The 12,901-nt window shown below is 38.3% G+C and overlaps 1 protein-coding gene across 5 annotated transcripts in view; it reads right to left on the bottom strand.

Moving 5' to 3' along the window:
• Window positions 1-12,901, bottom strand: part of DPF3 (double PHD fingers 3) — a 177,866-nt gene that overhangs the window by 21,357 nt on the left and 143,608 nt on the right. For 3 of the 5 annotated variants that reach the window (XM_066321310.1, XM_066321313.1, XM_066321311.1), the window contains one exon: window positions 7,357-7,485. In XM_066321310.1, coding sequence (XP_066177407.1) covers window positions 7,357-7,485 — 129 coding nt within the window. Of the gene's footprint in view, window positions 1-3,110; window positions 4,529-7,356; window positions 7,486-12,901 lie in introns of all 5 variants that reach the window. The other 2 variants (XR_010743824.1, XR_010743825.1) reach the window with 1 other exon arrangement.

The following is a 12,901-nucleotide window of genomic DNA, read 5'->3' as shown; positions in this document are numbered from 1 at the left end:
CTGAAACAAATGGCCATCTCTGAGCTTGTCTACACCATACCAGCAAGCATATTAACAGAGAGGTTTCATTCAATAAAAGCAATAGCTAAGAAAGCCCAGTGGTAATCCTTCTGGAGTCAGTGGTAAAGTTCTCTCTGGCCCTTGTTTCAGCAGCCTAGGCTCATCAGTTATGACCTTACCACATAGACACGATGTTATTCCAAGCACCATTACAAATTCAAGAAAAAATATACAGCCCACAAAACTGGGGGGTATCTGGGTGAAGGGAAAAGACGCAAAGTGAAGCAAGTCAGATTTCAGTTCCATTCCTCTTCCACCATATGCCTGGTTCTCCTTTTACTTTTTAACTTCTATGCCAGAATCCTGGATTTGCTTAAAATTTTCTCAATGTATATTATCCTGCTTGACATTTTATACTGTTTTCATGAAAAAGCTGATGTCTGTCCCTGCTAAAATTTCAACTAATTAAATGCCTCAAAAGGAAATAGGCTAAGGATCAGTGCCCACTCCATGTAGCCTTCCTTCTCCCTTATCAGCTGCTTAAGCAGCATGCCACTTCCTTTATTCTCCTGCTCCCATCTGTGAATCAGAGTTAGCAGAGGACGACTCCAGAAACTATGTGTGTTATCTAAGATCCTTTAGTATGGAGCAGTGGAAAGGTGCCTGAGGAGACAGTTTATATCATTAAACACAGAAAAGTCTGCATTAAGGGCCTGAAATGAAACACCCCTTTATTCACATTTCACATTGGGGTTGTCTTATTTTGGTATGTGGTTTGTTGGGAGTATGTGTTTCAGGAGAATCTTTGGACAGCCTTGTGCCAACCTCGTTGTAATAAGGGCATCTTCGGGGGAGAACTGGAATAGCCAGGGTTGTGATTAGTTGAAGGGCTACACCTTTGAAGAACTTCTCAAGAACAGAAAGTTTCATTGAACTGCTGAAATCACTGAGAAATAGGAAGCATCACATTTCTTTCTGATTTCAAAGATAAATTTTTAGTTACATTACAGAATTCACATTGCAAACTTTTTTAATGCCTCCCTAGTTTGGTTTGGGACCTATGTGCCCTTTAAGATTCAATTGATATTGTGCAGTTCTCTCATTTCTGAATGGGTTATGCTAGTGTCAGAGTGTTTTTTGGTTTTGTTTTTGTTTTTTTAATTGCACTTATGAAACCTTCTCCTATACATTTTCTTCCTCATTAACACTGTCATTCTTCCCTTTATGAGAGGGTCTTGTGTAGCAGCCCCTTTGCTTCGTTTTCATCTTCCTTCAACTTAGGAGCTACCAACTTTCTTTCCCTGTTCCCAGCCTTCACTCAAGCACTATATATCCTGAGAATATTTAATTTCCCTATCATCACTCCATGCAATATTCACCATTAACACTACTTTACAACATATCTTAAACAAATACTCCATTAGCTTTCAACTCTACGTCCTAATTTCCTCACTATGATCAATGCCTTCCCATGGTCAGTACCACACTGTGCAGCCTGCTGGACTAAACTCATGTTGGTTATCTGAATCTCATAAAGCTTCTTGAGGAATCCAAGAACTACTCTCACTCCATAAAAGTGAATTAATTTTACCTTACTTGGTCTCTCAGGACTATATTGAATGAGTGAGCATCCATATACACATTAATGACATAAATAACTGTGAAGATATTTTCTATGCTATCTGTAATATATGTCAGCTGGCAATTTGTATGTACTTCATGAGCTGTTGTGGCTTCTTTCTGAGGGTACTGTGCTACCCAGTTGTCACAAAGATGTGTGGTTTAGTTGCAAAAGGATTAAGACTGTATGCATTGTTATAGTAACTGCATTTGTGAAACTAAGTCAAGACTTAATGAATTATGGGCATCTGATTATTGTTTGTATTCCAAAAGAGCCCAGATTGCGTTAGGCATGGTTCACAAAAGACAATGTTAAGGACTCCACTTGGAAAAACTCCACTTAAACTATGCCTGTTCTGCAGTTTATACAGTGATGGGAGTTCTTCAGAAAGATATACTTGGGTAGGTTTCAGCCACCTAATTCAGGTGCTACAAAGACTGAGCTTTAGTAAATACAGAAGAGTAGCAAAACATTATCTATTTATCTTGCACTATTTCAGAGGGAAAAAAAGACTGGTTGTAGAAGAAATTAATGTTTTCATTAGTTAAAGTACACTTCTCATTGACAGAATTATGTCAAAATATAATTGATTCGACACTAGATTGATTATAAAAAATCAAAAACTTTGGAAAAAATAATAGCATCAGAGAAGAATTATCAAAATGGGGAAAGCTTAAACAAGGCTGTCTCCTGGCAAGTGTGCATGGCTCTGGCATGCCCTATTCTTTGGTATACACATACAGAGTATGTGTATACCAAAGAATATGTTTTCTAACAGCATCCTGAAGTTACATTATTCATGTAATCTAGACATCAGTTATTTTATATTTTGGATGTATGCCTGTATACCTAAAAGCAGAATTTGGCCACTGCTCATTCTATGTCTAAAGAGACCAATAAAAAAGTCAAGAGACAGAATTGTTTCTCTTTTTTCTTCAAGGTTGGAAGGTGTGGGAGGGAATTTAAATTGCTCTCATAGACAGACTACCCTAGCAAAGAAGCAGGAAAAATTTGGTCTGGCTTCTTTCATTGTACATATCCAAATTCTTTATTGCAAGGCTAAGACTTCTACTCTGGTATCAATACATACCTGCAGTTTAAGGATTAGGCACTGTCCAGAGAAATGTCTCTTTTGGTTTTGCTCTAAATCAGGTCATGATTTCACCCTGTTTGCATTATGTACATCAGTAAAAATAGATCTTTAGAACTTAACCCTGTCCCTGCTCCAGGGAGATTTTTGCCTGCAGTAGGACAGCAAAACATAACTATACACTGACTCCTTTTGCATCATTTCTGACTGTACACAAGTCTGGATCCTGCTCTCACAAAACTTCCATTAGCTTCACCACGGGCATAAATGTGGCACATACTTATAATACAATTCAATCCTTGGGACTTGCTGCTACAACAAAGCTCAGTCAGGGGTCTGCTGAAAAGCCAGGGCAAGAAATTTCACAATTGAATGAAAGACATTTCAGCTCGGACATACCTTTCAAATCCTGCTGTATGTTTCCTCCTTTCTGGGAAAGTCGCTGGGAAGGGAGTCACTCTCTTCTCCATTGCCCTTAATTAGTATTGCTTTGGTTTATTTCAAAAGAAGCTATTAAAAAGCAAATAAAGTGTCTCATGAGACACTACAGAGAGAAAAAACAGGGCAACACAGGAAAAAATGCCGTGAATTGAAATTTAAAAATGGAAAGAACAGTATAGGTGAGGTATTTTTCCATGTAATTTCTTCCAGAATTCTGCTCCTCCTTTTGTTTTGTCTGTGATGTCTATGATGTGCCATTCATATTCCATGCCTATGCTTGGAAATTGCTGTCCATCAAGTGAAAGGTGAAGGAAAAGAAAAAAAAAGTAGAACGGTGTGGGGAAGACATGAAGGGGTGCAGGGAGGAGGAGATCTATTGAGTGTAAAGGTGTCCAGAGGAGATGAAAATGTGTCCCCCAAGGCCATGGTCTTCAATGGTGCTGCTTGTATTTTCAGGCTGTAGCGTAGCAGATGTATGAGAAGAGCCAGACTTCACATGCTACAGTAAGTGCAAAATCTCAAAATGCAGAAGCCATCACACCAAGGGTTTCCTTGTCCCCTGATAAAGTCCGCCCACAGTGGTTCTCTATAAACAGTTCTATTATCAAGTAGACATCCATTGCTTTTTTGTTGTTTTTTTTTTCTATTTTATTTAAAAAGTAGTTTTTCTAATAATACATAGAATATATAAATAATAATAATAATAATTAAAAAAAACTATTTGGGTTTGCTTTCTGTTCTCCAACCCATCTGTATTTTTTGTGGTTTGCTGATATATATATTAAAAGACAAAATCAACTCTGCTCACTATTAAAAAAAATATTAAATCCACTTCTTATGTTTTCGAAAGAGAAGGAGGTAAGGTGGGAGAAAACCAAATTAAAATTAAAAAAAAAAAAAAAAAAAAAAGGAAACAAACAAAAAAAAACCCCAAAACAAACAAAACAAGAAAATCAAAAACCTTCCGTCTCTTCAAAGTAGTTGTCAAGAGCTTTAAATGCTTGTGCTTTCAGTGTACACCCCACAGGGAAAACATAACAAAAATAACAAAAAAGAGAGTAGGAAAAAGCCAACCAACCAAAAACACAAGAGGACCTAAAATTTAAAAAAAAGAAAAAGGTAATAATAATCTTAGTAGTGAAAAGGACAGCTCAGAGTTTCTGTGTCTTTTTAGTTATTTTAGCAGCCGCCCTTTTTGTCTGCAGAGGGAGACCTGCCACCACAGCCACCTCCTCGGCTCGAGAGAGGCTCTTCTGCATCGTCCTCGTCAAAGCCATGAAAGGTCGAGGTGTCGCTTTCTGACGTGGAACCGAACAAGTCCTCCGTAGTGCGTGCTGGCGCTGCTTCGTCCCTCCTGCCTTCTCTTCCCAAATGAGCTGACATGTATGATGAATATATCAGCACATGGGTTAAGCAACAGGCATCATCATCATCATTTTTTTCATCATTTTCATTATCATTAAACAAGTCAGACTATCAAGTTCATAGGTGTGTGCTTGTATGTGCCCGCGCACCCCAACAACATAGCACAGGTAGAACTGCAGTAAGAAAAATAACAAAGGATCAGTTTCTCTTTCCAAGAAAAACGTCTACAAATGCCACAGGTGCCCATAGCTACAGCAGCGAAAGGGTTAATCATGTTTTCCTCTCTTCAAAAGACAGTAAAATATTTCCTCATGATTACTTAGACCAAGTTTTAAATATTTTTAGACCATATAAGTAATGAGACACTGTTATCTCTAAGCACAATGGCATCAACAGTCACAAATTTTCTGCTAAAGAAATGTGAGCCACTAGATACCTCATCAACCTCAAGACTACTTTTTATCCCCATTCTTCACCTGATCCTAAAGAAGCTCCTCTGCAGACAAAATTAAATACATTTTGAAGATTAAGTGAAAGTAACCTAAACCAATACTTTAATACAAATTTCATGGCATGTCCTCCTTAAAAAAAATAAACAAAAAAAACAAAAACTGATATATACAGTTCAACAACTAAAACAACTGAGGTGAGAAGTAACCCATCTTGGGAAACACTGAAAAGTTCAAATTTGTGTGAGTCAATCCAACTTTCAAGATGGAACAGGAAATTCTCCACACAGAGTATCAATAACAGCAACAACAACCATACGAAGACTCCTAAAAAGGGAAGTCAAATACTGAAATCTGTGAAATTGAGGTTTGTCTTCTCTCAGTCAAACTTTTTATGTGATTAATAGTACAACCTCCAAATTCCCTCTTTAGGGAAGGTAGAAAAAAATATCTCTCTTGTGCCCCAGCAAAACTAAAATGTGAGATCTTAGGGAACACCTATTTTGCTATTCACAACCAGTAGGATGGTATTAAGCAACCAACTGTCGGGTCCCTGTTCCAGCTACAGGAATCAGCCATATAATAAGTATACTGCATTGCTTGAGACAGAAAGAAGTAAATCCTGTTCACAAAAAAGAAAATGGATATAACAAAATAATTGGCAGATAAACCATATTGTAGAAATGTGATTTTACTGACTTTGTGAACAGAAGAAGCAATATAATTTCCATGACCTCTCTTTCAGTGTAATGAAAATGTTCTCCATTATTATAAAAGAGAAAGATGGCAGACACCAAAGAGGTTTCAATGTTTTAGTTTAGAGATTAGTGTGTGGTTGTACCTTAATCACTTTCATCACACATCAGTCACAGCATTACAGACCCTATGAATGACCCAAGCAGGTCAGAATTTGTACAAGGATAGCATTTAATGAAACTGATTTTACACAGTTTAGGCTACAGGCCGATCTACTTGTTCTATCACACTAAGGGATCAAGGGAATTAATATATTTGTGTTGCATTCTGATATAATCACCATAGCAATGTTTAAGTAGCAATAAAATATGGATCCATCTCACTGTGCCAAATCAGGACAATGCTGAAATTAGTTATATTGAAATATAACGATCAAGGCGAAGGGCAGTGATCTTTCAAGATGGCACCACAGACCCCATGGACTTCCCCTTTCAGTTAGTAGAAGTAATCATGTGTACACTAAAAGGTCCATGTCTGACTGCACAGCATTTGTAAGGATGCCACTGGAGAAAACAAAAGGAGTTGCCACTGATCCGCTGGTGACCAGTATCATTTCAGAGTATCTTCAGAGCTCACAACAACTGCAGAAGGGAATTTCAGTGAGAGTCTAATTGTTCTCCCATTGAAGGTGGTAATAGGCTTACTATGAACTTCAGCAGGAGCATAAAAAGGCAATTTCCTTATTATGAGAATATTCCACATCACATTTCAGCCATGAAGCAACAGACATCTTTCAGTGACTACAGTACAGAAGGAGCAGCATTCATACTGAATTTGAAGGCTTCTTTGGTTTTCAGATTTCTATATGACCATCTTATCACCACTAGTATCACCACTATACAAAAATAGCACAAGTGGAAACTTGGACCAATGCTGGAATATGCAGTTGTTAAAGGTCTCCCGATTCATTCTACCACCACCACTACCTCTTGTGTGAGCTATAAATAACTGTTCAGCTGGTAAAAAAAATTCCAAAAAAAAAAAAAAAAAGAGGGGAAAAAATAAATAAAGGGAGGAAGAAAACAACAGCCCAGAAATAAAGACAACTCAGAATGGGAAAGACACAATTGCCTACATTTAAAAAGAGAGAAGGGAAGAGAGGGGAGAAATAAAAACCTCTTTAAACAAAACTAATGATAGTCATCTTGTAAGAGGATAATTCTTGACAGCTAGCCCCATACCTACCCTGTAATTTTCTCCCTCTTTCTTTTTTGGATGAAGAAATGCATGAAATGTGTAATCAATGGGAATGCTTGTCATGCAACTTTCATAAATCTTGTAAGTAATTTATAGTTGTAATTGCAGCATTTAAAGACAGAGACCATTCTGTAAAACTGTCATAGGATTTTTTCCTTCCACATAAAGAACAACTAGTACATGTACCAATGTTCCCAAAAGCCAATAAATACATTAAAACTTCATTATTTCATAGGACCCCATCAGCTTAAATACGTGAATCAAACAAAGGGGTTTATAATACAAAATTTTTCAGTCATCCTTTCCCACAAACACAGAGAAGAGACATCTTCTATCTCTTCCCAAATATGCTGCCTTTCTTCAAATCTTCAGAAGGTGTAATAACCAAATCACACAAATGCCTTTGTACAAGAAAGATGCAAGAAGGAGTCACCTACCAGAGCGCCCACAGTCTGAGCATGATACGAGTTCCTCAGGCCGGCCACTTTTTTTGTTCATATTGGAGCCTCCGAGGCAGAAGTCACAGTAGTTATTGGGAATGATGACCCCATCTGGTCCTTTCTGGGCTGTAGTTGGGTTAGAAGTCAAATTTACTAGAGGAGTATTCACTTGGACATTTGCCCCTTATCCTTTATATAGTGTTAGCTCAGTGAGTTTGCAGGCCACAGTCTCCCCAAAACATTGTCAATCAGAACAAAAAGTGAACTGCATAAACCACTTCCATTTTACACCTGTGTTTGCATCTATTTTGCCTGAAATGCCCTTCACTATTTCCTTTATAATCCCAGGCAGGCTGCTTCCTCTTAAGGACATGCTTCCAGATACGCCTATACAGTTCAGGGACTTGTAACACATATAGATATAGAGGCAATTCCTAATGGAGAACAAGACCTATGTTGTCAGTGAGCAAAACTTGGTTTTTCAGGCAGAAGTCAACATCATAATCCCAGAAAATACAAATTCATAAAGGAAAAATACAGTCTCCGAAGCTCAAAAATCAACAGTGGGAAGATGGGGGGATAGGCACCCTTACTGGTTTTATTTCAAGTAAATTTTTAGGGGACTACATCTCTAAGTAGCAGAGTGTCCTTAGTCAGATGGTCGGTTCAAAAGCTCCTGAATACTCACAGCAAAGTCATTTGGGGATGTTTCACTCAAGACTTAAGCCCTCTGCAGCAGTCATGTTCCCTGGGATGAGCAGAAAGGGTCCAACACTACCCCAGCACCCAGCAGAGGTGCAGAGTGAGCCTGGGGCAGATATCCCAAACCAGCAGAGTTAAAAACCTTTCCAGCCAAGAAAAAGGGAGTGAGATTCTATTATTATTTTCCAGCTAGGAATACTTGGAAAGGAGCAGACACACGCTGATCTTAAGTGGAGGAGGAGGCAGATCCCTTAGGAAGAAGAGAAGGGCAGAGGTCTTCTACCTTCCTCTTAGTTGAGCAGAACAGCAGTGTCCTTTTTTTCTTGCTCACAACTGCCATTTCCCTCCTCTGCTCTCCAGAGAGAGAAAACATCTTCCTGTACACACTATGAACTGAGGAAGGGAATGGAGGTAATAGTTGGTCTTTGTCTTTGCTTTTCTCTTTAAACATAAAAAAATCCAGTTATATGCCAGTAGGTATACCTGGCCTACTGCATGAAGAATTTTACAAATGAGAAAATGAAGAACTTTAAACTGTATCATCTCCATTTAATTATCTTTTTAATGCATATTTTGTAACTTGCAGATTTTTAACAGATGTTTCGACAGCCTTTATTAATGGTCTTTTTGTCCACATTCAAATTTCCCCCAAAGAACAATGACATTCTAAAGGGCTTCTGGTAGCAGTCCAAGACATACACTTAAAATTAAATTTTCCTCCAAGTTCAGTCTGCTTTTCTGGTTTGGGTGCATCTAGTTATTCATTTATTTCCAGATGTTGATTAGCTGAACTTTGGGACATTGGTAACTGAATGGTAAGGTGAAATCAGGAAGAAAATTAAAACCCATAAGGCTGCAAATACATCACTGTCTTCTTCTGTGGTCATGGAGATCCTGACAGTATTTACTAAACAATGGACTTTGCTCTGAAATGATCCTGGTTGACAGATCCCCAACTCTCTCAAAAAAAGAGAGAAGGTCCCAGTGTTAGATTAGCATTTTGTCTGTTCCAGGAAGGCATTTAATACGTGCATGCCAAGATAAGCAAAAAAAAAAGAACAGGAACCAGGTGGAAGTCTAGCACACCAGCTCATTTTAAGAGCTGTAACAAAATGATCATAAAGCTGCTGCTGGTACATATTTTGTGTATAAAAACCAGACTTCCCAAGCATTTATATTTCCCATTGCAGCCCCATTTTGAAAAAGTTAAGTAATTACCTCTTTATATTATTCTGCATCTACAGACAGTCCACATGCAATGCAAACTCAGCATGCTCAGAATTCAGTGACTTTTTTTGTTGCTGCTCCTTATTACATTATTTCATCTTTCATGCAAGTGTCTTAAAGTGCCTTACAGATATTAAGATCCTATTATTAAGCTTCTGTGAGGTCAAAAGCCTCTTTTTCCATTGATTCTAACCAGCATTCTGGACCTTAATTAAGTCTCATGGTGAGGTTGTGTTGCATTTTAAAGCTGAAAGACTTGGAGATAGCGTAGTAAACTGGCTTATTCTCAAACACACAAAAATTCTGTGGTGAGGCCACAAATAAAAACAAGCAGTCAGGGTGCCAGCCAGCAGACTTAGGAAAGAGCTGCATTTCTACCACTGCTCATAATGGTGTAATTAACACTCTGCATGTACTGACTTAAATTTTTTCAACATGGATTATGACCATAAGATCCACTGACCATCAGACTGGAAATGGGACAGGGGAACTCAAAAGTACATACACTGGTCAATTAATCTGCAGTGTGTGAGAGAGGTGGAGGGTTTTAGCTGAGTGGGATAAAGCTGAAGGGATTCTCCCAGACCACTGGCAAGGGAATAAACATTGGTTTTAATCACTCTTCTCTTCTCTCTTCTCTTTCCCTTCTTTTCCTTTTTTTTTTTCCCTTTTCCCATTTTTTCTTCCTTGTGTTCTTCCAATTTATTTAATTTTTAATGTGAGTGTGTCTGTTCTCACTTATTAACCTGGCTCAGTAGAGTGTGATGGAGATATCAGGCCTAAAAAGTCATAGACAGATGAGAAGTTGCCAAAGTTACATCAATGATATCTTAAATGATGTATCTCTAGAGCCAAATAAGCTCGGCAATGTTATTCTCTTCAATGTTTTGTTTGGGTTTTTTTGTTCTAACAGGTGCAAAAACTAGAACCAAACATGACTTAAGCTTATTTTCTTGATCAGAACCATATAGTGAATTAAGTGACAGGCTAAATCACATAAGGTTTGAGAATATAGAGATTTTCAGATGACAGTAAGCAGAGTTCTTACTTTCAAAGGATTTTTTTGCATATATCCTCAGAGTTTCTAGCTCTATTTTACTGTCACTAACAAATGATGAAGGAATTAGGAAACAAAGGAAAAATGGCAAGATTTTATGAACAGGGTATCGTGCAGGAAAAGCCCGACCCTAATCTCACCCCTAAATCAATAAAACTACTTACAAAATAACTATGGAAATGGCTTCACAAGAAAAAAAACAATAAATTTCCTAGGGAGTAATGTTGCTGCTTTTCATCGGGGACATAGTAATTAACTAGCTATTCACTTTTTGCACAAGGAAATCAACAAGTAGAAGGTGCAAATTTCAGTCAAACAGCACAGCTAGCAAGATGTAACTCCCTAGCAGAGAGTTGACTCTGCTAGGTGTCAACTGGTGACTTAGATCAGGTGACTGCCTCCAAGGATTTGGTAAAAAAATAAACGCTCACCCATAATTATAAACTGTGTTAAAGCAAAGGCTTGAAAACCAGCCATGGCCTTGTCCTATCTTACTCGAAATTCTTCTGATTTTCTTTTACATTGCAAACTGCCACAACAGATCAAAAGGTCCAAAGAGCTTTGAGTATTGCTTGAGCTAAGGTTTGCTCATAGGAGGTGTACTTAAATCAGTACCACCTGCCATTTCAACTTAGAGTTGTTTTCAGGTTTTATCAAAGGCCCTGTCTTCATTTACATCTCCCCCAAAAGGGGTGGTTGATGGTTTAAAGTTTTATAAGTACTTTAAACTTTAAAAATTGATTAGGTAGAGACATAGAAAGAGCTGTACAGTTCAAATAATAGCTTCTCTGAACCTGAAAGGTGATTAACGTGAAGACAGGATGCAGAATGAAAATAAAGTCAATATTTCCACATAAATTTGATATGCACTTATTCTGAAACATTTTTCTTCTTCTTAGCCTAATCAAGTTAATTTCAAGCTATAACAAGCTGAGCAGAATAAAGAACTACTTAAAATATGGTAGCATCATTAACAGCAGTCTTTTCGCGAAGTAAGTTTGGTAAATTACATAAATTATGTAGTATATCATGCAGTAACTTCGTTCTGAAGACAAAACCTGAAAACTAAACAAGTTGACTGAGTTTAATTATATAAAATAACTCCTGTGCTCTTTTGATTTTTAAGACAGAGGCTCTAAACACAATTCTAGCTTCCCTTCGTCCCTCCCAAGAAACCAAAGAAACCCTGTAAGTTTTCTTCCTCATAGTCTCAGTAGAATGATAAAAGCAAGCTGTTTATAATGAAATAACATCAAGAAATAAGGAATTTTCTTTTCTACATCATCTTGTGGAACCACATGACTCAATAAAAATCTCTTCTTAGAGATTAGAAGCAGAAGTTTTCTACTTCTCAGGACTGCAGAAAATATCTTGGATGAAAGGCAAGTTCAGAAAAAGAAATTCTTGTCTCTGCTTTTTAAACAGAAAACTCAGAATACAGATATTTTAAATGTTTTTTCTTCAAAATATTACCCTTAAATATATACAGACAAACCTTCAAATAAATAAAACCTTATATCTATCAATTTTTCCGATTTCTAAGTGAAATTATTTTGATGTTTTGGATCAAAATCTTCAAAAACTTGGGAGGTGGAACCAGTGCTTAAAAGAAAAACTGTTTTTGTGTTCCTGGGAAACAAATCACTGTCACATTCATTTCTTCAGCCTATAGGTAATACAGTACAACACTGAATCACAATTTAAGATATGCATCTAGGTTTGGCAGCATTTTATCCCTGTTTTTTGTCATATCCACATTACTGGGAAGGCAATGGAGAATGCATGGAGTGCATGCCTTGCTGCTGGGGTGTGGAGATGTGCATCATTTATTTCAATGATTACAGTGAATTGGCTACAGTCAGAGATATACGCATTCACAAAGGGATTTTTCCTAGCACACTTCGTCCAGCTCTTACCTGTTTCTTCTGGGTTTGATCCAAAACCAATAATGCCCACTGGAGGTTTTTGATTCAATTCAAAAGGCTTTGAATCAGGCCATTTACTCTGTTTGCAACAAGGATCTTCAGAGCACAAGAGACTGCAGGACTCTGCATGTAGGCCTGAGTCAAGCCAGTGCACTTCACGATGGAGGAAAAAGGGGCAGATTTGCTTTTTTTGCTGGGGTTTTGTTTGTTAGGGTTTTTTGTTTAATTTACAAGACTCTTTGTCTGAGATGGGGCCAGTTTTCCTTTCCAGCTCCTCCCTTTTTCTCCCTGGCAAAGGGCAAGTCCAATGTCTGGCCGCCTGAGCAAAACGCCAGCCAAGAGCCTGCGCCTGCGGTCGTCAAGCCCCTTGGAGGCCTCGGTGACAGATAATCCCAACCTATGTCTCCATGTGCCTGTCCTCGCCCCCCCGGCTTCCAGCGTTCCTCCTTGGCAGGCCTGGCCCATCTCCATGGTGACCGCGGCCCGGCTGGCTGCCGCTGGCCTTGCCACCTGCCTGCCTCTGCTCTCCAGTGCAAGGAATCGCAGCGCGGCCCCTCCGCTTGCTGCTCGGAACGGCTCAGGGCAGGGCAGGCAGGCTCACGAGAGAAATTACAGTGATGGTTAAATGAAA

The sequence above is a fragment of the Sylvia atricapilla genome, chromosome 6, assembly GCF_009819655.1.
Source record: "Sylvia atricapilla isolate bSylAtr1 chromosome 6, bSylAtr1.pri, whole genome shotgun sequence".
Lineage (NCBI taxonomy): Eukaryota > Metazoa > Chordata > Aves > Passeriformes > Sylviidae > Sylvia > Sylvia atricapilla.
Note: the sequence above shows the minus strand (reverse complement) of the source record. Positions and strands in the feature narration are given on the sequence as shown.